Source organism: Schistocerca serialis, chromosome 2 (genome assembly GCF_023864345.2).
Source record: "Schistocerca serialis cubense isolate TAMUIC-IGC-003099 chromosome 2, iqSchSeri2.2, whole genome shotgun sequence".
Classification (NCBI taxonomy): Eukaryota; Metazoa; Arthropoda; class Insecta; order Orthoptera; family Acrididae; genus Schistocerca; species Schistocerca serialis.
The window spans coordinates 1,048,255,860-1,048,282,204 of NC_064639.1; the positions used below are offsets into that span (position 1 = coordinate 1,048,255,860).

Here is a 26,345-nt window from a genome sequence, read left to right on the forward strand (position 1 = left end):
CAGCGGACACACCAGGAACCGCGGTGTTGGCCGTCGAATGGCGCTAGCTGCGCAGCATTTGTGCACCGCCGCCGTCAGTGTCAGCTAGTTTGCCGTGGCATACGGAGCTCCATCGCAGTCTTTAACACTGGTAGCATGCCGCGACAGCGTGGACGTGAACCGTATGTGCAGTTGACGGACTTTGAGCGAGGGCGTATAGTGGGCATGCGGGAGGCCGAGTGGACGTACCGCCGAATTGCTCAACACGTGGGGCGTGAGGTCTCCACAGTACATCGATGTTGTCGCCAGTGGTCGGCGGAAGGTGCACGTGCCCGTCGACCTGGGACTGGACCGCAGCGACGCACGGATGCACGCCAAGACCGTAGGATCCTACGCAGTGCCGTAGGGGACCGCACCGCCACTTCCCAGCAAATTAGGGACACTGTTGCTCCTGGGGTATCGGCGAGGACCATTCGCAACCGTCTCCATGAAGCTGGGCTACGGTCCCGCACACCATTAGGCCGTCTTCCGCTCACGCCCCAACATCGTGCAGCCCGCCTCCAGTGGTGTCGCGACAGGCGTGAATGGAGGGACGAATGGAGACGTGTCGTCTTCAGCGATGAGAGTCGCTTCTGCCTTGGTGCCAATGATGGTCGTATGCGTGTTTGGCGCCGTGCAGGTGAGCGCCACAATCAGGACTGCATACGACCGAGGCACACAGGGCCAACACCCGGCATCATGGTGTGGGGAGCGATCTCCTACGCTGGCCGTACACTACTGGTGATCGTCGAGGGGACACTGAATAGTGCACGGTACATCCAAACCGTCATCGAACCCATCGTTCTACCATTCCTAGACCTGCAAGGGAACTTGCTGTTCCAACAGGACAATGCACGTCCGCATGTATCCCGTGCCACCCAACGTGCTCTAGAAGGTGTAAGTCAACTACCCTGGCCAGCAAGATCTCCGGATCTGTCCCCCATTGAGCATGTTTGGGACTGGATGAAGCGTCGTCTCACGCGGTCTGCACATCCAGCACGAACGCTGGTCCAACTGAGGCGCCAGGTGGAAATGGCATGGCAAGCCGTTCCACAGGACTACATCCAGCATCTCTACGATCGTCTCCATGGGAGAATAGCAGCCTGCATTGCTGCGAAAGGTGGATATACACTGTACTAGTGCCGACATTGTGCATGCTCTGTTGCCTGTGTCTATGTGCCTGTGGTTCTGTCAGTGTGATCATGTGATGTATCTGACCCCAGGAATGTGTCAATAAAGTTTCCCCTTCCTGGGACAATGAATTCACGGTGTTCTTATTTCAATTTCCAGGAGTGTATAAATCAAACAAATGTCTCTCTGTTTAGAAAAATGGAAGCAACAATATTCTGTGATGTATGAGCAATTAAATACTCAATCACTATGTTATTACTCATTACCTCCATTCCATTAAAAGTGGAAAAAATGGGTCTTGAAGCAGTGTCCCATTGAGGTGATATGATGGTCATCTCATGCTCCATTAACAGAGAATTAGAAGAGAAACAATTTCCAATTGAGGTAGTCATGAACTTGTATTTACCCACATTTTAATTTCGAAAATGTATACATTTAAAATGTTTAAAAATCAGTTTTACTGATATCCATTTATTAAAATAGTGTAGAATTGTGTTTATTAAATATCAGGTAAAGCCCTCAGCCAAAGAAGTGATTATTCCACAAAATCATCACGAAACAAAATGGCCTGAAAGAAAAATGAAGATTTACTTTATTGCTATGGATGTTTTGAAGCTTTGAGGTGAGTATTCTTTGTCAATACACGAAGAAATTTAACTGAAAAAAGTACTGTCACAAATAAAACAAAAATGTAATCCCAAAATGGAAACCTTCATTCTTTAAGAGTAACGTCTGTGAGGTAAGCATGACAATCACAAATTATAAGTCAGTCAACCAGCTACAGTGTCAACATACAAGTCTATTTTATACAGTTACCTTTATAGACAATAAGTTATTAAATGGAGTATCTCTAATTGACATTTCTCTATACAAAAATCCACGCAAATATGTAAAAATAAGTGTAACTGTGGAGTTAACAATGGGAGTAGCTACAAAGAGCTGTGTTGTCATCCCACCCAATTTTTTTCTTTTTTTCCTGTCAAAGGTACAAGAGACCAAGATGAGTCAAATGGGTGAAGAGCAGGCTTAAGTCTCTAAGTACATTAAGAAGACAAACAAAAATTTTATTAACCTGGACCAGCTAATTTGAAGACTAAATTTTGAACACTGATACTGAAAGCTGTTGCATACACATGATCAGTAATTAATGATATTGTAGGATTTCATTATGGTCCATGATTTTTTAAAATATATTATTAATGTTCCACATGCTAGCTGTCTATAAATTTCAACCTGTAACGGCTTTCAATAGAGGTTTGTTACCAACAAAAGTGATCTGTGTATTTAAAACTTGGTGTCTAACAACATTCATGAAATCTTAACGAAGGTACGCAATGAAAACCTCATAACTCCATTTTGTTAAATTTTATAGGAGGATCAAAAGCAGTTTCTTCAAAAATATATAAAGTGACACAGAAAATGTTTCTATATGTCTAGCTACATAGTAGAAGTCTAGTTATTGCTGGATTAAAGAAATCCATGCTCTTTCAAATCTGTCTTTGATAATGGAGTTACTGCTTACTGGAATTACAAGTTTTTCAGACAGATGGAGTTACAAGGTTTTCATAGCTTACCATTGATAAGTAAGATTTGTAACTATGAAATAAAAACTTCAATAAGGTTTCAGTCTAGTGAGATTAGCATACAGTTCGTGAAACACATAATAACAAGTCCCACACGAACTGTGCAGTGGAGTAGCTCAAATGCTTCAACCATGCAGATAGCCACATCAGATGGCTATCTACAGAGAGGCTAGCTTAATGTATGGTCCCTGACAAGAAGCAGCAGCTTTTTCAGAAGTTGCAGAGGCAACAGTCTAGACAATTTGACTGATTTGGCCTTGTAATATGGTCATGTCATTTTCATACTGCGAAGAGCTGAAAACAAGGGGAAACTTCAGCCACAATATTTTCTGAGGACATGCAGCTCTGCTCTACTCTACTGTTTAATGACAATGACATCTTGTTGGATAAAATGTACCAGAGGTAAAATAGTTCGCCCTTTTAGTCTCCACATCGAGACTACTCACGAGGATGCTGCCATTGGGAAAAAAATGTATCTGCTACATTACAGGCAAGCATATGGAATATTACATCTCTATAACACTGTATATGCTAGAAAATATGAAAATAAAAATGGATAGATAAAGTTAGACAGGTGAGGAAGACATGTGAGCTACTATGAACAGCACAAGAATGCCCTATCATAGCCAAGATAAATACAAAGCCAACACTCTTCATAATAGTACTAATTCATATTCGTACTATCTCCCACAGCTGAAAGACTGGATTGAAAGAATGTGTGATGAGATACAGGAAATTATTCAGTTCATAAGGGAGGTGATAATGTAATTGTATTGGGGGACTGGCATTTGATAGTGGGATAATAAGAAAAGGAGAAATGTAGTAGGGTAACATGGAGCAGAGAAAAGGAATGAAATGGAAGGTCACTAGGTAAAATTATGTGTTGAGTATAATTTAGTCGCTGGTAATAATCACAAATGATGGTTATGTACGTGCAAGAATCCTGGAAACACTTGAAAGTTTAAGATGGGTTGTGCTAGGGTCATTCTGAAAATAATGCCTTCTATTTATTTTCATAGACAATATAATAGATACAGAAAGGACAATAACAATGTTGAATACTTCAAGTTTTCAGCTACATTCTGTTCTTTCTACATGGAGTCACCAGTCTTATTTATGCACTTTTGGGCTAGTGTGGCACATAAAGCTGCATGTCTTCCGTAAGCCAAACAACACAGAAACTGGACTGTAGTCGACTCAAAGCATGTATTTTTGTCCGAAAAGTTGCAATTTTGCCTGTTTTAAAAAACTGCAAGATGTCAGTTTCACTTAATACCCAGTGAGGCCTTTAATCCACAGTTTGTATGGAGTGTGTGGTTCATGCCAGAGGAGTTACTGTTATGTTCTGGTTTATTTTTCACACTATGACTAGAGCCCACTCATTCAGGTTACCACAATCGTGGACCACATTGTTTATTTCAACATTCCTGGTGACAAAGTTTACACTTTCTTCAACATCTTGCTGATGAATATACTATGTAAATTTCAACATTCGAAACTGAGAACTATCTCGAACACCGCATGAAACATACTGATCAGTATACCAAAAATTTGGTAGCTCCAGTCATCAATGAAGGGCTTCAGCTGAATATGGCATATGTGAGGAAACTTGTGTATTTTCTTCCTTGCTGAAATGAGGCCATTATAGAGGTTAGAGATCGTCTCACACAGTATTAGCATGATTTATTCTTGGGGGGGGCAGGTGCGACCTCTTGTAAGACAAGAACTAAATGTTTATCCCTGCATCAAAGTACTACAAATTGGTCGTGGCATCTATATTCTACACTATATTTATTATGTTCAGCGTTGTTCACAATTTAACAGTAATGCACTATATGAAACAACACAGAACCATCCAATAATACTAAAAGTCTCTAGCAATAAGCAACATTAACACGATAACATACCTGTACGATTGGGTATATGAAACTTAACTCCGAAATCAGTTGCCTTCTGCGAAAATTAAGCTGGGCATTTATATGCACAAAAGATTCCCGAGCATCTAAATAGCTCTTTCTCCATTCTTTTAACTGCTCTGTTTCTTTGTACAGGTGTTCATATTTGGCCATTAAGTTAATTCCTTGAAAGTGCAACAGCAAACATCATTTATAAACACTCGAAAACAGAATAAAACTGATCAGGAATTTAAAAATAATTCATCAGTGGTGACACAAACAAGAAAATTTTGAAAATATTCTGAAAATTAATAAATAAGCTGTGAATCAGTTATTGATTGCCAACAATGTAGTTCCCTGGAACTCTGTGAACTGTATCTTTTGATACTGTAATACCACATAGTAATTCAGCTGATATCATTACTACAGGCACAAAATGGTAGACAATAAGAAAAACTATTTTTCTTACAGGTATCTTTCTATGGGCAAAAAATGAACATTCTAGAATAACAACAGGAATATTTAAGAAGACAAGCCTTTTCTGTAAAATGGCATAGTGATATCACTGCTCATCTGTAGTTATTGGCTACCCTTTAATTCACTCAAATGAAAACTACATAGCATTGTAAATCCTATTTACTGCTGGTTGTATCACATCTGTACTGACCTCATCATTCTAGGCATTTTTCAGTTAACATCACTCTTTTAACAATAATGACAGAAAATGGCATTATATTGTAGTATAACTGTTGTTTGTTCTGATGTGGACTGCAATAACTTCTTGCAAACATCTCCAGTCAGTTTTCCTCCTATGTTTATAATAGAATTAAGATGTTACAATAGTATACTATAATCTTTAGGCCATTCTGAAATACATTGTCATAAGTTTCTCTGTTTTCTTCACATTTATATATGACAATTCCTTAGAATGTCTTACAGTTTTAAGCCTTTGATTATGTTTCTATGATAAAGCAAACATAAAACAGCTTTCTTAGATAAGAAGGAACAAAGGTGAAGACGGAGTAGAAGCTTGAAATGGAGAAGGATGGAAAGGAAATCAGCGATGTGTTTTTTAAAGGAGACATACCATCATTTGCCTTAAACAATATAGAGAAACCACTGACAGTTAGTCTGGATGGCCAGACAGGAATCAGAACACTACTTTCATGAATGTGAGTCTATTGATGACTTTTTAGTGTTACTGTATCAACTGAAATAATGCAATGTCATTATTTTTTGCATACTCTTCTATTATCAGAGATATTTTTGTCCATCACTCTGGCCTTGTCTCTGCTTAAGAATGAAGGGAAAAAATGTGTTATATTCAAAGCTAGTTGTACATAATTTCTAATGCTGAATACGCTTTGGTTCACTATGTTCCCAGTCAATCTTAGAAAAAATTAAGGGTAATAAATCTGAATTGAAAGGAGGGCATTCAAGTGGTGATTAATGAATATCACCCATTGTAACAGATTTAAAATCAATGGTAAAGTTATGGAAAAACAAGAATGGAATAAATTCATGAGGGCAGACCACTCCGCACCAAACAGAACAGGGAGTGAGCAACACACAGGTGTATAAAAATGGAAATGTTGTTAATCTTTTGGACAAAGTCTTATCACACACGCACATACTAAGCAGCTCAAAGGCATGCATAATTTCAGTTCTCTTTTTGTAACATTCTATACACTCTTTCATTTGTGATAATAACAATATCTTTATAATACAAGGAACACAACTACTTTAAACCATTATTTTAAGTTAAAAAAGGAAATAAAACAGTTTTTACCCCGATCTTGATTTTCTTCAGTTACGGCAATACTCGTTTTTTCAATTTGTACAACTTGTTCCTGCTTTCTCCTTTTCTCTTGGCTGAGTAATGAGACTTTAAACTTCAATTTTTCTATTTCCTGCTTAAGTTTTAAAATCTCCTGTCGACGGTTTTTGGACTGGCTAACATTCAGTAGCCTAAAGAGTGACTCGCCTTCATTTGATCTGAGAGGTACCAGACCACCAAGAGTAATTTTTTCTCTCAAACTTTGTGCTGAGAGCATTTGTTTCTTTATTGCTTGTTGAACAGTATGTAGCCTGGAATAAAAACACTACGTTATTCCTTTTTATTATTAAGCTAGTACAAATAAATTATTGTAAGCAGTAAATACCAGGAAGGAAACAAGAAGACAATGATGTTCCCCATCCAATATTTGCAAAGAGGTCACAAAATTACATTTCTGAACAATTATCACTTCAACAAGCAAGCCATGTCCATACTTTCATATACCCTAGACCACACAGGAAATATGTACATGAGTGGACTTCAACTACAGAACCACAACTATGGATGTTGTGTGTAGAAAGGCTCACTTTTCTGGAAATGGCAGCACAAGGAAATTTCACTGGCATTGGACCTTATTATAGATGCAATCGCTGCATTGTAGGCCAGATGATGATATGTACACTACAATAATGACCTACTAAATTATTAATATATACAGCCACAGCAATGCCTACACACACCTGTACTGCAGATTTCTGTGTTTATGTGCCTATCAATTGAAGAGAATATAGGAGCTACCATAAACATCTTCTGTTAATGTAACTGATGTCTGAAAATGACAGTTCATAGTCAGAACATATGTGACACACACAAAAATACATCTGAAATATTCATCATGTTACCTTCCATTACGAATGTGGGTGATCTGATATAAAGTGCAGCAATCAGTCATCCTTTTTTGCAGGTTTTATTTGGTAAATCCAGATTTCAGCTGGAGAAATGTTGCAGCGATTCAGCACTCCGCTCTCACACTTGACTAATCCTGTTTCCCGACAGATGGACAGTCGGCTTGTCACTGTCCTTGCAAAGTTGTCACCACCACCACCACCACCACCACCACCATCTTCCATAGCTTGCTGCATTCAGGTACAAAACTCCAATCGGAGTGCATAATCATCGGGGGTTAGGTATTGTAACAGCTGCAAATGGTAAGGTGTGAAATGCAAAAACATTCCACATTGTTTTCTGTGAAATGCCCAGTTCACTGCTTGAGCAAATTGTTGATTTTTGTGGGCTGCACACAAAGCTCTGTTTCACACACTCTGCAATTTCCTCTGAGACACCTGGTCGCCCCCTTTCTTTTCCCTCCACAAAGACAACCAGTGTTGTGAAACTGGCAAAACAAATGCAAAATGCACTGGTGATCAGGTGCAGCATTTCCATACTTGTGTATGAATACATGCTGAAAGCTCATAACGGATGCACACTTCACACATTCTGACAAACAAAAGCTCTACTCCTCCACTGCTGCCACCTTGTCAATTGTGGCCACAGGCATCTGATATAGCATGCACATGATCAACAAGGCAAGCTTCGTAAACTTGGTGAGTGTATCTATCTTTTCATGTACCACCCATCTTTGTATGTCATTTACTTCTCAATAAACAGTGATTTGAAGCCTGATTAATCATTTAGGCTAAAACTATACTGTTACGAAGAAGAAGAAGAAGAAGAAGAAGAAGAAAGGAGAAGATAAAAGAGACAGGATACAGCTACCTGTGAAGATTAAAGATCATTAACCATTCATCAACAGGGGATATGTATACATATACCCATTAAGAACATTTTCCTGGAAATTGAGGTAACATGTACATGTAGTGTCCTGAGGTTGGCAGGAGAGAACTAACAGTCAATTTCAACACACTTTATTATAATTAAAGAAAAACACCTTCTTGGCATACACTAGAACAAGAAAACCTCACACCTCTTATGGTGGTATACCAGATAAGCAAACAAGAAATGGCAGAAAATACCGACCAAAATCTACTCTACCAATTACAAAACACAACGTGCTACTACAATGCTGTGGCAAGTGTATACAATGCTTGGGCCGGCAAAGGTACTGGCCGGAGCTGTTCCTAACAATAGGTAAACACTGCCGGTCTGACTGTCCAGGCATGCTTATAAAGCCAAGTTGGCAGAGTGCTACATGAGTCATACGAGTTCCTATTCATGGAACACTGTCATATGTTGTCTGGTGAAGTAGTTCCGCGTTTATTTGGAAAGGCTGTTATTGTTTATATCCGCTGGCGATGTTTCTCTCCGGTTCCTGAAAGGAGGTCAGAAGCCCATCTTGCATGTCGGTCGTGCAGGCCCTCTAACTAATAAGGAGTCACTACGACACCCCCCTGGGAAAAAAATTCCCCAGCACCACAAATGCCCATAGGAGTAGGGGCATCCTGGTTGACATCCATGGATTCATAGCCGGCAGGGGCAGGACGTAGTGACGCAGCATGGACAGCTGGTGGCGGAGACAGAGGCTGAGGTGGAGGTTCCGCCACAGGTTGGCCAGCGACAGGCACTGGCAGCTCCCCCAGGGCATCTTAGTCCACCAGATGGGGGCAGAGCTGGTTGAGGTGCTTGGGGGGGGGGGGGGGGGGGTGGAACCATCAGCCCACCAGAGAGACGCCATCGCCCGGCCGCAGAGCTTGGTGATGACCGCAGGCACCCAGTATGCCCGTGGATGAGAGAATATCCACGCCCAGACCACCTGCCTGACATGAAAGGAGTGCGCCGGCATGTGGGCAGGGGGGGGGAGAAGCCTCAAGAACCAGGACAGATAACCAAGAGGGAAATGGTCAACTGTGAAATATCTTCACTGGACTTTTACCAGCATGGGGGTTGGCATGGTATGTAGCCAAGAAAAGCAGCACGGCCTCCTCCAGTGGGTGATGGCTGAGCAGCTTATTGGGCTGAGTCTTGAACATCTACTCAAAATGTTCTGCCTGGTTGTTTGACGCAAGGTGAAAAGGAGCAGCACATAATTACTTAAACTCAGTTGACATAAACTGCGGACCATTATCCATAACAATAGTTTTGAGGAGTCCCTCAACAGCAAAGAGGCACCGGAGAATTTTGATAGTCTCAGCAGAAGTCATGTGGGAGACACAAGGGTATCCCGACCCTGAGGCTATCAGTATGAACCTCTGGGAACCATGAAATGGCCCTGCGAAATCCAAATGGAGACGTTCCCACAGAGCAGCTGCATCCAGCTGCGAAAAATACTGGCAAGGGGTGCTGCTGGACATGTTTGGCATGTGGTGCACGCTGACACGAGGGAGGCAATGTCTTTATCCAAACTGTGCCAATAAAGGTGTCAGTGGGTCAGCTGTTTAGTGAGGACAACGCCCAAATGGCCAGCATGGAGGATGTTCAGGACAGGGCAGCACAACGCATGTGGTATGACCACCCACGGAACATCGGAATCACTATGAAAAAGGATGACGCCACTGCGGAAAGAGAGACTGTGCAGAAGATCCCAAAACTGCTGGGCCTCTGCATCACAGATGCTACGACAGCTTGTCGGCCAACCTGCAGTGATTTGGTGATGGAGAGCTTGCAGTGTCTGATCCTGAGCGGCGGCCTGCCAGACCACATCGGCATCCAACAGAAGTGCGAACAGATCTGCGTCCACGTCCAGTTCCACATTGAAACAAACCAAGGGGGAGGCGTCAAGGATTGTAAGTGGCCAGACACAGAGGGTGGTAGAGAGCTGACTTGGAGACGTGTGAAAGCCTGCTCATATGCTGTGGTGAAAGTCTCCTCATATGCCGTGTCTCAAACTCAATGCCCCCCTTGCACAATAACCTGGTCAGGGGCACCAAAATCTCGGTGGCGTGGGGTATAGAACACTGATAGCAGTTGATTTGACTGAGGACAGATTGCAGCTGCTTCACATTGGTGGGAGCAGGCAGGTTTGGAATTGCTCCGACATACTCCTTAGAGGCATGTAGGCCGCGGGCATCAACCGTGAACCCGAGATAACTGACCTTTCGTGCAAAAAAGTTACACTTTTCCTTCCGGCAATGCAGGTTAGCCTCAGAAAAAAACCTGAAACAGCTGATCCAGCTTGTCCGCGAGGTCCACCGGGGATGAGCAACCGACAATGACATCACCCAGATAATTGGCCACACTGGGCGCCTGGCTTGTGATGCATTCCAAATAACATTGGAAAAGGGGGGGGGGGGGGGGGTGCTGGCAATGCCAAACAGAAGACAGTTGTACTGGAAAAGGCCACACAGGGTATTTGATGACTAGGATCTGCAGTGATTCCTCATCCAACGGCAGCTGCAAATAAGCACTGCGCAAATCAATTTTGACGAAAATGGTTGAGCCCGCAAGACGTGTGAGTATGTCATCCATTGATGGGACAGGATATACATCGGAGACGGACTGAGAACTGACCGTAACCTTAAAATTGCCACAGATGGGTAAAGCACCATTTGGCTTCTCAACTATCTTGAAAGGCATTGCCCAGCGACTGCGCTCGATCGGAGAAATTATGCCTTCGTCTTGTAAGCGGTGAAGTTCTACCAGGAGCCTGTCTCGGAGAGCAAAGGGGACCGAGCGGGCCTTAAAAAAAACGAGGAACAGCTCAGGGAAGTAGCTGAACATCCGCGGTAAAACCCTTCACCCCTGGTGTGGAGGATGAGAAAAACGTTTCATATTCGCTGAGCAACAGGGCGAGGAAGGTATCCAAAGAGGGAATTGACACTGCCTGTACTGTGTCCTGCACTGATAAACCCAGACAACCTAAAATGTCCACATCCAGAAGGTTAGTAGTGCTGGGGGATCCGACCACCAAAATCTGAGCAGTGAAGGAATGAACATTGTAAGAGATTTGTGTGGAAAAAACACCGTCAAATGATTTAGAGTGATTACTGAAACTGTGCAAGGTGCATGTGTATGGGAATAAAGCCGGCAAGCCCAAGCGTTGGTATGTGGCACCATCCACAATAGAAACGGATGATGCCGTGTCAATTTGGAAGGCCACCGGAATAAGCATGACCTGCAAGGTAAGGACAAAACAGGCACCCGACTGGAGAATGATGAAGAATACTTGGGCCGTCAATGGAATGCGAGGCTTCCAGGTCCCGAGGTGACGATTTGTGATGAGAATGTGCGTCCACAGGAAGCGTGGCATCTATGCTATGTCTCTGCAAAGCCTGACACACCACGGTGATATGGCCCGCTTGGCTGTAAGCAGTGCATCTTGCTCGCCAGTGGAGGCACTCCAACCATTGGTGAGTCTGGAAACAGTCTGGACAGGATGGAAGCCGGGTGAAACACTTCCTGTCACGGGATGAACCAACAAATCGACGAGACTGCCCTTTGGCACTAGGCAACTAGCGAGCTGCGAAAACAGCCGTATCAAGATGTGGTGCCAGTAAATGTTGTTCAAACTGTTTGACATAATTTGACCATGGTTCGACAGACGTATCGAATGCCGGAAACGTCGGTGGAGCCACGTGCAAAGTGTTCAATTTACTTGCAATTGAATAACCTCTATGGGCTACTTCTTTCAACATTGGTGAATGGGGGCAAAGTTCTGAATGCGTGAGCACTGCCTGAATCCACCAAAGACTGAAGAAGTTCCTCAGAAGAGGCCATTTCGTTCGAAAATTAAAGTTTTATCCTCGTTGCTAATAACTGTAATGTTCTGCAGTCGACAGGAGGGAACTAACAGTCAATTTTAACACATTTTATTTTAATTAAAGAAAAACACTTTCTTGGCATACACTAAGTTTTAAATGCAAGAACAAAAAAAAAAACCTAAACTCTTGTGGTGGCAGACCGTTAAGGAAATAAGACAATGGAAGAAAATACTGACCAAAATCTACTCTACCAATCACAAAACACAACAAACCACTACAATGTTACGGCAAGTGTATACAATGCTAGGGCCAGTGTAAGTACTGGCCAGAGCTTTTCCTAGCAGTAGGTACTCACAGCTGGTCTGACTGTCCGGGCATGCTTATGAAGCTGGGTAGGCCGAGTGTTACATGACTCATGTGAGTTCCAATTGGTGGAACACTGTCACATGTTGTCTGGTGAAGTAGTTCCGTGTTTATTTCGACAGCCTGTTATTGTTTATATCCTCTGGCAACATCTCTCTCCATGCTCCTGAAAGGAGGTCGGCAGCCCATCTAGTGTGTCAGTCGTGCAAGCCCTCTAACTAATAAGGGGCTGCTATGACAGTACATATCTTCAAGATGCTCATCTTATAATGAAGCATCACAGCACAAGCCTAGCTTTTTGGTATTTGTCTTATTCATATACTTCTGGCAAGGACTATCCTGGATTTATCTGAGAGTTGTAGTCCTCAAGATATTACACTACTGGCCATTAAAATTGTTACACCACAAAGATGACGTGCTACAGACGTGAAATTTAACTGACAGGAAGAAGACGCTGTGAAATTCAAATGATTAGCTTTTCAGAGCATTCACACAAGATTGGCGCCGGTGGCAACATCTACAACATGCTGACATGAGGAAAGTTTCCAACTGATTTCTCATACACAAACAGCAGATGACCAGCGTTGCCTGGTGAAACATTGTTGTGATGCCCCGTGTAAGGAGGAGAAATGCGTACCATCACGTTTCCGACTTTGATAAAGGTCGGATTGTAGCCTATCCCGATTGCGGTTTATCGTATCGCGACATTGCTGCTCATGTTGGTTGAGATCCAATGACTGTTAGCAGAATATGGAATCGGTGGGTTCAGGAGGGTAATATGGAACACCGTGCTGGATCCTACTGGCCTTGTATCACTAGCAGTCGAGATGACAGGCATCTTATCCGCATGACTGTAACAGATCGTGCAGCAATGTGTCGATACCTGAGTCAACAGATGGGAACGTTTGCAAGACAACAACCATCTGCATGAACAGTTTAACGACGTTTGCAGCAGCATGGACTACCAGCTCGGAGACCATGGCTGCGGTTACCCTTGATGCGGCATCACAGACAGGAGTGCCTGCGATGGTGTACTCAACGACGAACCTGGGTGCACGAATGGCAAAATGTCATTTTTTTGGATGAATCCAGGTTCTGTTTACAGCATCATGAAGGACGCATCTGTGTTTGGCGACATCGCAGTGAACACACATTGGAAGCGTGTATTCGTCATCGCCATACTGGCATATCACCCGGCATGATGGTATGGGATGCCATTGGTTACACGTCTCGGTCACCTCTTGTTCGCATTGATGGCACTTTGAACAGTGGATGTTACATTTCAGATGTGTTACGACCCGTGGCTCTACCCTTCATTCGATCCCTGCGAAACCCTACATTTCACATTTCAGCAGGATAATGCACAACCGCATGTTGCAGGTCCTGTACGGGCCTTTCTGGGTACAGAAAATGTTCGACTGCTGCCCTGGGCAGCACATTCTCCAGATCTCTCACCAATTAAAAACGTCTGGTCAATGGTGGTCGAGCAACCGGCTCGTCACAATACGCCAGTCACTACTCTTGATGAACAGTGGTATCGTGTTGAAGCTGCACGGGCAGCTGTACCTGTACACGCCATCCAAGCTCTGTTTGACTCAATGCCCAGGCGTATCAAGGCTGTTATTAAGGCCAGAGGTTGTTGTTCTGGGTACTGATTTCTCAGAATCTATGTACCCAAATTGTGTGATAATGTAATCACATGTCAGTTCTAGTATAATATATCTGTCCAATGAATACCCATTTATCATCTGCATTTCTTCTTGATGTAGCAATTTTAATGGCCAGTAGTGTAGATCTTCCAGACTACTGTACTTTCTGCCTAAGTGATTACAGTTGAGAAGCCTTGATAGCAATATAACATGTATTAAAGTCAACTAACATATATTCAAAAAGTTTTGTTCAAGTGTTACAGTAGCAAGTGTAATATATTCTTCATAAATTTTTATTTTTGTTTGAATTTGAGACCCTGAATGATGCAACATTCCTCGAGCAGTATCTTCACTGCAGAAACAACATATGCTGAGTTAGCCACCACCATCAATTATGCCACAGTGGGCAACTGCCACAAGATCCTGCCATTCAGTGTCATAGATATTTTACTCCACTGTGTTAATTATAAGTCAGCTAAAAAATAAATAAATAAATAAATAAAATAACTTAATACCAATGTGAAGAAACTAATAAGAGCAGAAAGCATTCTATGGTAGACAGGTGGGAGGGAGGGAGGAAATAGAGGGGTCTGAAAAGAAAAGGAAAATGGAGTGAAGAAGGGGAATATTTATTGAAAAGAAATGCTGAGACCACTGAAATCAATGTAAATTTAAGTCCGGTGGGTGGCGAGAATGAAGCACATGTTGCAAGGCCAGTTCCCACAGTGGAGTTCTGAGAAACTGATGTCAGTCCAGAGAATCCAGATGTCATATGTGATGAAACAGGCACCAAAGTCATGACTGTCATGTATAGTGTGTTTTGCAACAGGATATTTTATGTTTTCAGTATACGCCCTTTGTCTATGCCTATTTATACTAACCAGTGACTTGGAGGTAGGCGTATTAATGTAGAAGATTGGATGATGTTTAATGGTGTGAAACAACATGTCACATACCAACTGTTAAGTAAACACTGTCTGCCATCTACCAAGTTATAAGTTCAAATGAATGGGAATAGACACAGGGTGTATACTGGCTACACACAGTATCCTGTTGCAAAGCACAAACTTCAACATGACAGTGATGAACTCAGTGTCTGTTTCACCCTACGTGTCATCTGGATTCTCCCTCCTGACACCAGTTTCCCCACAACTCCGCAGTCGGGAGCTGGCTTTCCAACATGTGCTCGGTTTATGCCAACCACATGACATAAATTTACCTTAATTTTATTGGACCCAGCATTACTTTTCAATAGCTATTCCTTTTCCTCATTTCCTTTTACTTTTTTTTATTTTCTGACCTGTCTATTTTCCTGGCTCTTCACCTGTCTACTATCGAATGCAATTAAGTTTCCACTCTAACTCTCTCTCTCTCTCTCTCTCTCTCTCTCTCTCTCTCTCTTTTCCAGTTGTCTGTTTTGCTTAATACTCCTTCCACTTTTAAATTCTGTTTTTCAAATCTCATTCTTTTCTTCCGATTCCATAAACATCTATATCTACAAACCAATGTGAAGTACATGGCACAGGATACATCCCACTGTACTGGTTATTAGCATTTTCCCCCATCACATTCGTGTATGGAACACAGGAAAAATGACTGTTTAAATGCCTCTGTGCATGCTGTAATTAATCTAACCTTATCCTTCAATCCGTATGGGAGCAATACGTAGGGGAGTAGTTATGTATTCATAGATTCATCATATACAGCTCATTCTTCATGTCTATTTCCATGTTTAAATGTGTTAACGTCAATTGTTTATGCACACATATACAGCTGTTAAGTTTTTTGTTACTCTCTTGTAATTGATGCCTTTGAATGAATAAACTAAGCTGGTTCTTGAAACTTTGTTAGCACACTTCTCGGGATAGTAGTGCCTATTTTCAAGAATCTGTCAGTTCTGTTTCTTCAGCATCACTGTCACATTCTCCCACAACTCAAACAAACTTGTCACCCTTTGTGCTGCCCTTCTCTTTATACATTCAATATCCCCTGCTACCCATGGTCTAGCAGTAGTGTCTTTGATTAGATCAAAACATAATCGGTTCTGGGTTTGAAACCCACCACTGCTTAAATATTGATTAATAATCAGCATTGGTGGCCGAAGACTTCCGGCATAAGGAGTCACCCTCATTCTGCCAACAGCCTTGTCAAAGAGGATGGAGGAGCAGACAGAGGTTCACAGCACACTCTTGTCCTTGGGGTGGGAAACTGCCCCTAAAGGCAGAAGAATTGGCAATGATCAATGGCATGATGATGCAGAAGGCAATGGAGACCACTGCATTAAAGACATACAACATGTATCCACAGGACATGTGGCCTGTAATTGAAAAAGTGTCATGATGATTTCTTCATTGGCAAAAGATTCCGGAATAGTCCCACATTCAAATCTCTGGGAGGGAACAGCCAAGGGGGAAATGATCATGAGAAAAAGATTGAATAATCAACAAACGGATAACATTCTATGAGCTGGGGCGTGGAATGTCAGAAGCTTGAACGTGGTGGGGAAGCTAGAAAATCTGAATAGGGTAATGCAAAGGCTCAGTCTAGATGTAGTAGGGATCAGTGAAGTGAAATGACAAATAATTCTGGTCAGATGAGTATAGGATACTTTCAACAGCAGAAGCAAATGACATAATGGTAATGGAAGTAGGATTCATTATAAATAGGAAGGTAGGGCAGAGATTAAGTTACTGTGAACAATTCAGTGATAGCATTGCTCTGATCAGGACCGATAGCAAGCCAATACTGACAATATTATAGGTATACACGCCAATGTTGCAGTCTGAAGATGAAGAGAAGAGAAGAGAAAGTATATGTGGATGCTGAAAAGGTAATGCACTACATAAAAGGACATGAAAATTTAATGACCATGAGGGATTGGAATGCAGTTGTAGGAGAAGGAGTAGAAGGAAAGCCTACAGGAGAATATGGGCTTGGGACAAGGAATGAGAGAGCAGAAAGATTAATTGAGTTCTGCAATAAATTTCAGCTAGTAATAGCGAATACTCTGTTCAAGAATCACAAGAGGAGGTGATATACTTGGAGAAGGCTGGGTGATACGGGAAGATTTCATCGTGGTCAGGCAGAGATTCCGAATCAGATACTGGATTTCAAGGCTTACCCAGGAGCACATATAAACTCAGATCACAATTTAGTAGTGATTAAGAGTAGGTTGATGTTTAAAAAATTATTCAGGAAGAATCAATATGCAAAGAGGTGGGATACGGAAGCACTAAGGAATGACGAGATATGCTTGAAGTTCTCTACGGCCGTAGATACAGCACGATTGAACAGGAATGGACGTCTCTAAAAAGAGCATCACAGAAGCTGGAAAGAAAAACATAGTTACGAAGAAGGTAACTGTGAAGTAACCATCAGGGAAATTTATGAATATAAAATACATGTCGCTGAGGAATGAATTAAATAGGAAGTGCAGGGAAGCTAAGATGAAATGGCAGCAGGAAAAATCAAAAAAGAAATGATTGTCAGAAGGACCGACTCAGTGTATAGGATGGTCAAAACAATCTTTGGTGAAATTAAAAGCAAGGGTGGTAACATTAAGAATGCAACGGGAATTCCACTGTCAAATTCAGAGGAGAGAGTGGATAGGTGGAAAGAGTACATTGAAGGCCTCTGTGAGGGGGAAGATTTGTCTGATGTGATAGAAGAAGAAATAGAGGTTGATTTAGAAGAGATAAGGGATCCACTATAAGAATCAGAATTAAAGAGAGCTTTGGAGGACTTAAGGTCAAATAAGGTAGAAGGGATTGATGACATTCCATCAGAATTTCTAAAATCATTGGGGGAAGTGGCGACAAAATGACTATTCACATTGGTGTGTAGAATGTATGAGTCTGGCGACATACCATCTGACTTTCGTAAAAATATCATCCACACAATTCCAAAGACTGCAAGAGCTGACAAGTGCGAGAATTATTGCGCAATCAGTTTAACAGCTCACACATCCAAGTTGATGACATGAATGATAAACAGAAGTATGGAAAAGTAAATAGAGGATGAGTTAGATGTTGATTAGTTTGGCTTCAGGAAAAGTAAAGGCACCAGAGAGTCAATTCTGACTTTGCAGTTGATAATGACCACAAGACTAAAGAAAAATCAAGACACATTCATAAGCTTTGTCGACCTGGAAAACATATTCAACAATGTAAAATGGTGCAATATGATCAAAATCCTGAGAAAAATAGGGGTAAGCTATAGGGAGAGACAGGTGATATATAATATGTACAAGAGCCAAGAGAGAATAATAAGAGTGGACGAACAAGAATGAAGTGCTCAGATTAAGAAAAATGTAAGACAGGTATGTAGTCTTTCACACCTACTGTTCAATCTATGTATTGAAGAAGCAATGATGGAAATAAAAGAAAGGTTCAAGAGTGGAACTAAAATTCAAGGTGAAAGTATATCAATGATACGATTCGCTGATGACATTGCTATTTTGAGTGAAAGTGAAGAAGAATTACATGATCTGTGAAATGGAATGAACAGCCTAATGTGTACAGAATGTAGATTGAGAGTAAATAGACGAAAGCTAAAAGTAATGAGAAGTAGCAGAAATGAGAATAGCACGAAACTTAACATTAGGATTGATGGTCACCAAGTAGATGAAGTTAAGGAATTCTGCTACCTAGGCAGCAAAATAACCAATGATGGACAGAGCAAGGAGGACATCAAAAGCAGACAAGCACTTGCAAAAAGGGCATTCCTGGCCAAGAGACATTTACTAGTATCAAAAATTGGCCGTAACTTGAGGAAGAAATTTCTGAGAATGTACGTTTAGAGTACAGTATTGTATGGTAGTGAAACATGGACTGTGGGAAAACCAGACAGAAGGGAATCAAAGCATTTGAGATGTGGTGCAACAGACGAATGTTGAAAATGAGGTGGATTGATAAAGTAAGGAATGAGGAGGTCCTGCGCAGAATCAGAGAGGAAAGGAATATGTGGATAACACTGACAAGAAGAAGGGAAAGGATGATAGGACATCTCCTAAGGCAACAGGGAATGACTTCCATGCTACTAGAGTGCAGAAACTGTAGAGGAAGACAGAGATTGGAATACATCCAGCAAACATCTGACATGAAGAGCTTGGTACAGGAGAGGAATTTGTGGTGGGTCACATCAAATCAGTCAGAAGACAGATGACTCAAAAAAAGACCGTTCTGTCTGGTATGGGTTACACATACTTGAGCAATATTCAAGGATGGGTCACACAAATGATTTGTAAGCAACCTCCTTTGTAGACTGTCTGCATTTCTCTAGTATTCGACAATAAACTAAAGTCTGCTACCTGCTTTACCCACGATAGAGCCTATGTGATCACCCCACTTCATGTCCCTGCTAAGTTTCACATTAGAGTATATGTAAAAGTTTACACATCACAACTGTGACTCACTGATATTATATTCATATGATACTACATTTTCTTCTTTTTGTGAAGGACAAAATTCTACATATCTGAATAGTTAATGCAAGTTGCCAATCATCGCAAAACTTTGAAATCTTATCAAGGTCTCACTGAATATTTGTTCACCTTTGTGCAGACTGTACTTCATTGTAGATAATAGCATCTTTTGCAAAAAGTCTTGAGTTACTATTAATATTGTCTGCAAGATCATTAGTATACAATTTGAGCAGCAAGGGATCCAACACACTTCCCTGGAGTACATCCAAAGTTACTTCTACATCTGATGACGACTCTAAATCTAAGATAACATGCTTCATCCTCCCTACCAAGAAATCCTCAATGCCGTCACATATTTTGTCTGATACGCCATATGATCATACTTTTGATAAGTATAGGTGTGGTACTGAGTCAAATGCTTTTTGTAAATCTGGAAATACTGCATCTACCTGACTCTTGAGCCATGCCTTTCAGGATGTCATGTGAGAAAAGTGCAAGTTGGGTTTCACATAATCTATGTTTTCAAAATACATGCTAGTTGGCATGGAGGTAGTCATTCTGTTTAATATCCTTCTTTATATTTGAACTCAGAATATGTTCTATGATTCTAAAACAAATCTATGTCAAGGTTATTGGACAGTAGTTTTGTGGATCACTTCTGTTACCCTTCTTGTAGACAAGTGTGACCTGTACTTTCTTCCACCTATTGGGCACAGTTTTTTGTTTGAGGGCTCTACAAGAGTTTATAGTTTACAGAGGGGATAATTCAGCTGCTAATTGGGTAAAGAAACTGATAATGATTCCATCAGGCACTGGGGCTTCATTTAATTTTAATGATTTCAGCTGTTTCTCAGTGGCACTGACACTAATATCTATTCCACTCACCTTTTCAGTGGTACAAGAAATAAGTTGGGGTAATTCTGCTGCATTTTCCTCTGTAAAGGAACATTTGAAAATGGAGTTCAGCATTTCAGCTTTTGCTTTGCTACCCTCAATTTCAATTCCAGTCTCCTTCTTCTAGGGACAGGACACTAACTTTGGTGCCACTAACAGTCTTTACATGTAACCAGCATTTCTTTGGGTTTTGTGGAAGTTCATTTGACAATATTATGCTACATTAGTCACTGAAAGCTTCACACATCGCTCTCTTGACTGTGAAATGTGGTTCATTCAGCATCTCCCTATCTATAACTCTGTGCTTTGTTTTATTCCTGTTATGCAGTAGTCTGTTTATTTAAAAGTTTCTTTACAGTGACTGTGTACCAAGGAGGATTTCTACAATTACAAACTGTCCTACTAGGCTCACAGCATGATCAACTATTCTTTTGAACTTGAGTCACTTCCTCTATGTGCTCCTGCCCTGAGCTAAACATTTCAAGTTCCTCATTATGGTATGGCACTATTGGTTCTCTGTCTAGCTTACTGAACATACAAATCTTTCTGCTTGTTTTAATTGCCCTTTGTGTTTTGGTATTCATTGTTGCTGTAACTGGCTCATGGTCACTGATTTGATGTGGACTTCGTCAAAGAGGTCAGGTCTGTTTGTTGCCATTAGACCTAAAATGTTTATATCGTGTGGAGTTCTGAACTATCCATTCTAGGTAGTTTTCAGAGAAGACATGAAGCAATGTTTCATAGGATGTCTCATCATGACCACCACTACCAAAACTGTAATTATCCCAACTGATTTTTAGAAGATTAAAGTCTCCTCCAATGATTACAGTATCATTAGGGTACTTATTTACAAGTGAGCTGAGGGTTCCTCTAAAGTATTCAATTACATCATGAGGAGAATCAGGTGGTCAGTAAAAGGACAGTATTGTAATTTTTTGCCTACACTTGATACTGAGTCTTGCCCAAACAATTTTGCATGCAGTTTCAACTTCCATCTAACCACCTTGATGGATTTGAGTTTCTTGTCTACTGCAACAAATACATCACTTCCATTTCCCATGTCACTATACTTCCAGATTTCATGTAAATTTTCTCCAAAGATCTCACTACTAAAACTTCAGTTAATGGGTCTAAAATTATGTGAACTTCAGCATTTTCAGGAGCACCTTGAACTCTGGCACTATGTAGCAAAAGTTTCAGTATTTAACCACTAAATTCTGATACTCTCATCTGCAGGAGGGATTTCTTTGGATCTTACACTGCTTCATGTGAGAAAAGTGCAAGTTGGGTTTCACATAATCTGCTTTTGAAATCCGTTCTAGTTGGCATGGAGGTAGTCATTCTGTTTAATATACCTCCTTACACTCAGAATATGTTCTGAGCTGTGTCCCACAGTTATCATCATCTGCACTGGATGGACAGTTGCCTGATCTTAAAAATCATCCAGTAAGTTCTCCCTGATGCATGGTTTTGGACAATCTTTTTATAACTCTATACAATTCCTAAATCTCACCATTTCTTTTCCTTCCTCCTCTCTCATTGAGCCTTCTGCCGGGAGCTACTCTGTATGCTTGTATGTTACCACATCTTTTCGTGTGCTTTTCCTGCCGCTGCTTGGTAAGCAGATTTCTTATCTATACTGTTTCTTATATTTTCAAACGCTGATTATATTTGTTAATATAACAACAAAAATAATCAGCTATTGATAATAGAATATAAATGAATAGACAAAAAATCTACTCATAAAGTGGTGACAGCAGAACACACAAACAGAAGGCTTTAACTTTTACAAGCTTTCGGAGCCAGTGACTCCTTCTTCCAGTAGATGAGTCGATGAGGAAGGAGGAGGAGTGAAGGTAAAGGAATGGGGATGTTTAGCGAAAGGGTTACAGTTTAAGAAAGTCACCAGGAACCCCCAGCCAGGGGAGATTTACTGGATAGGATGAGAAGGAAAGATAGATTGTTGGGGACTTCCTTCTCATCCCATCCAGCAAGTCTCCCCTGACCCAGGGGTTTTTGGTGACTTTTCTGAAATGTGCCCCTTTCCCCAAACCTCTCCAGCCCCTTTCCTTCACCCCTCTTTCTTCCCCTTCAACTCTTCTGCCACAAGAAAGAGCCACTGGCTCTGAAAGCTTGTAAAAGTTAACCCCTTTTGTGTGCGTTCCCCTGCCACTGCTTGGTGAGTAGATTTTTTATCTATCCATTTTGATTATATTTGTTGAATGACTAATATGTATCATGCTGAAATTGTTCACTTCATTTCCTGCCTTATTCAAGAACAGACTTCTGATTTGTTACATGCAAGCTGTATCTCTGTATGACAAAGTTATTAAATGATGTCATATTGACATTATTTAATTGTGAAAGATTTTAAAATATTTATTGAGAAATTAAATTTCTATTTGGGTAATTCATGTATGTAGTATTAAAGAGCGAAAGGCTAATATTAAAATTTACTGAAAGGCAAATTATCAGAATGGACATGTAAAAGGGTAGGAGAAAATCCCTGCACAACTGGGAAAAAAAAAAAAAAAAAAAATATCAAAGAGCAAAAGGGAATCTTAATTCTAGATTCATGACTGATAAATGAACATCTTTATTCTTCTTATGACCACAACAAATTTCCTAAATACTTAACATACTACCAATTAATATGGTTAAATGATGATGGCATCTTCTTGGGTAAAATATTCCAGATATAAAACAGTCCCCCATTCGGATCTCCGGGTGGGGACTACTCAGGACAACATCATTATAAGGAAAAACGAAATTGGTGTTCTACAGATTGGAGCATGGAATGTCACAGATCCCTTAATCAGGCAGTTAGGTTAGAAAATTTAAAATGGGACAGGGATAGATTTAAAGGTAGATATAGTAGGAATTAGTGAAGTTTGGTGGCAGGAGGAACAGGACTTCTGCTCAGGTGAATATAGGATTCTAAATACAAAATCAAATAGGGGTAATGCAGGAATAGGTTTAATAATGAATTTAAAGAAACAGGATTGCGAATAAGCTACTACGAACAGCATAGTGGATGCATTATTACAGCCAAGATAGACACAAAGCCCACGCCTACCACAGTAGTACAAGTTTATATGCCAACTAGCTGACGAAGAAACTGAAGAAATGTAAGATGAAATAAAAGAAATTATTCAAATAGTTACGGGTTACAAAAATTTAATAGTGATGGGGGCCTGGAATTCGACAATAGGAGAAGGAAGAGAATGAAAAGTGGGAGGTAAATACGGACTGGGTGTAAGGAATGAAAGAGAAAGCTGCCTGGTAGAGTTTTGCACAGAGCATAACTTAATCATTGCTGACACTTGGTTTAAGAATCATGAAAGAAGGTTGTGTACATGGAAGAGACCTGCACACACCGGAAGGTTTCAGAATGATTATATAATAGTAGGACAGAGTTTTAGGAACCAGGTTTTAAATTGTAAGACATTTCCAGGGCAGATGTGGACTCTGACCACAATTCATTGATTATCAACTGTAGGTTAAAACTGAAGAAACTGCAGAAAGATAGGAATTTAAGGTGATGGGATCTGGATAAACTGAAAGAACAGGAGGCTGTTGAGAGTTTCAGAGGGAGCATTAGGGAACAATTGACAACACAGGAAAGGAATACAGTAGAAGAAGAATGGATAGCTTTGAGAGATGAAATAGTGAAGGCAGTAGAGGATCCAGTAGGTAAAAAGACGATGGCTAGTAGAAACCCTTTGGTAACACGAGGTATTGGATCTAATTGATGTAAGGAGAAAATATAAAAACGCAGTAAATGAAGTTGGCGAAAACGAATACAAACGTCCCAAAAATGAGCTCGGCAGGAAGTGCAAAACACCTAAGTGGGAATGGCTAGAGAACAAATACAAGGATGTAGAAGCATGAATCACTAGGGATAAGACATCTGTTGCCTACACAAAAATTAAAGAAACCTTTGGAGAAAAGAGAACCACATGTATGAATATCAAGAGCTCGGAATGGTAAACCAGTCCTAAGCAAAGAAGGGAAAGGCGAAAGCTAGAAGGAGTATGTAGCTCTTCCATCTGGTGGGCAAGATGTAAGAGACAGAAGAAATACCCTTAGACTTCAAGAAATAATATAGTAATTCCAAGCCCAAAGAAAGCAAGTGCTGACAGGTGTGAGATTTACCAAACTATCAGTTTAATAAGTCATGGCTGCAAAATACTAAAACGAATTCTTTGGAGACGAATGGAAAAAGTGGTAGAAGCCAACCTTGGAGGAAGATCAGTTTGGATTCCGTAGAAATGGAGGAACACGAGAGGCAATACTGACCCTATGACTTATTTTAGAAGCAAGGTTAAGGAAAGACAAACCTACATTTATAGAATTTGTAGACTTAGAGAAAGCTTTTGACAATGTTCACTGGAATACTCTCTTTCAAATTCTGAAAGGGACAGGGATAAAATACAGGGAGTGAAAGGCTATTTACAATTTGTATAGAAAACAGAAGGCAGTTATAACAGTCGAGAGGCACAAAAGGGGAGCAGTGGTTGAGAAGGGAGTGAGACAGGGTTGTAGCCCATCCCCGATGTTATTCAATCTGTACACTGAACAAGCAGTAAAGGAAACGGGAAAAAAAATTGGAGCAGAATTAAAATCCAGAGTGAAGAAATAAAAACCTTGAAGTTTGATGATGACATTGTAATTCTGTCAGAAACAGCAAGGACTTGAAAGAACTGTTGAACAGAATGGACAGTTTCTTGAAAGGAAGATATAAGATGAAAATCAACAAAAGCAAAATGAGATAATGGAATGTAGTCAAATTAAGTCAGGTGAAACTGAGGGAATTAGATTAGGAAATGAGATACTTAAAGCAGTAGATGAATTTTGCTAAGGGCAGCAAAAAACTGAGGATGGTCAAAGTAGAGAGGATATAAAATGTAGACTGGTGATGGCAAGGAAAGCATTCCTGAAGAAGAGAAATTTGTTAACATTGAGTATAGATTTAAGTGTCAGGAAGACTTTTCTGAAAGTATTTGTATGGAGTGTAGCCACGTATGAATGTGAAACTTGGGTGATAAACAGTTTATAGAAGAAGAGAATAGCAGCTTTTGAAATGTGGTGCTACAGAAGAATGCTGAAGATTAGATGGGTAGATCACGTAACTAGTGAGGAGGTACTGAATAGAATTGGGGAGAAGAGGAACTTGTGGCACAACTTGACTAGAAGAAGGGATCGTAGCATCAAGGGATCATCAATTTAGTACTAGAGGAAGCATGGAAGGTAAAAATCGTAGAGGGACACCAAGAGATGAATACACTAAGCAGACTCAGAAGGATGTAGGTTGCAGCAGTTAATTGGAGATGTAGAGGCTTGCACAGGATAGAGTAGCATGGAGAGCTGCATCAAACCAGTCTTTGGACTGAAGACAACAACAACAACAACAACAACAACAATCAATTTATTCAAACAAAGAAAAATTTTCTGACCTACATTCTGGAGGAAACCATTATTCCAAGCAGCAATTAGAAAATAAAATCTTCAAAAATTCACTGATACAGCTTCACAAAGTGTATATAGAAGAACATATGTTAACATGAGTGCCTGTTACTTCAAGTATGAGCTGCTTATTTGAGCTGCCTTACTGTTTACAGTGTGACACACACACACACACACACACACACACACACACACACAGCAGCCAACCATAGAACCTGTTTGCTACTATAACCAGTTGTAAATGATGATTGTGGTTGGTAACCTAACAGTTGTGACCCATTCTGTTGAGTGCTTTTAATCCTCTCCGTGTAGCTTGTTTATTTTGTGCTATAGAATGTCTGAAGCCTGGAGCAGAAGTGTGCAGAGAAACGTGGTTGATAATGGAAAGTTCAGTGATCTGGTCATATTTTGCACGATTAGATATGTGAGACTGTGTGCCCAGCATGGCAACAGTTTGAGGAGGAGGTGAAACGTTACTGCCCCTAATGAAGTT

At 40.8% G+C, this 26,345-nt stretch overlaps 1 protein-coding gene across 1 annotated transcript in view; it reads right to left on the reverse strand.

Moving 5' to 3' along the window:
• The window catches only part of LOC126458490 (UV radiation resistance-associated gene protein), a 104,726-nt gene that overhangs the window by 16,205 nt on the left and 62,176 nt on the right, over positions 1-26,345 (reverse strand). Inside the window, exons 5-6 of the mRNA XM_050095584.1 lie at positions 6,417-6,715; positions 4,640-4,812 (exon numbers count right to left, since the gene is read on the reverse strand). Of these exons, the coding sequence (XP_049951541.1) occupies positions 4,640-4,812; positions 6,417-6,715 (472 nt within the window). The remainder of the gene's footprint in view (positions 1-4,639; positions 4,813-6,416; positions 6,716-26,345) is intronic.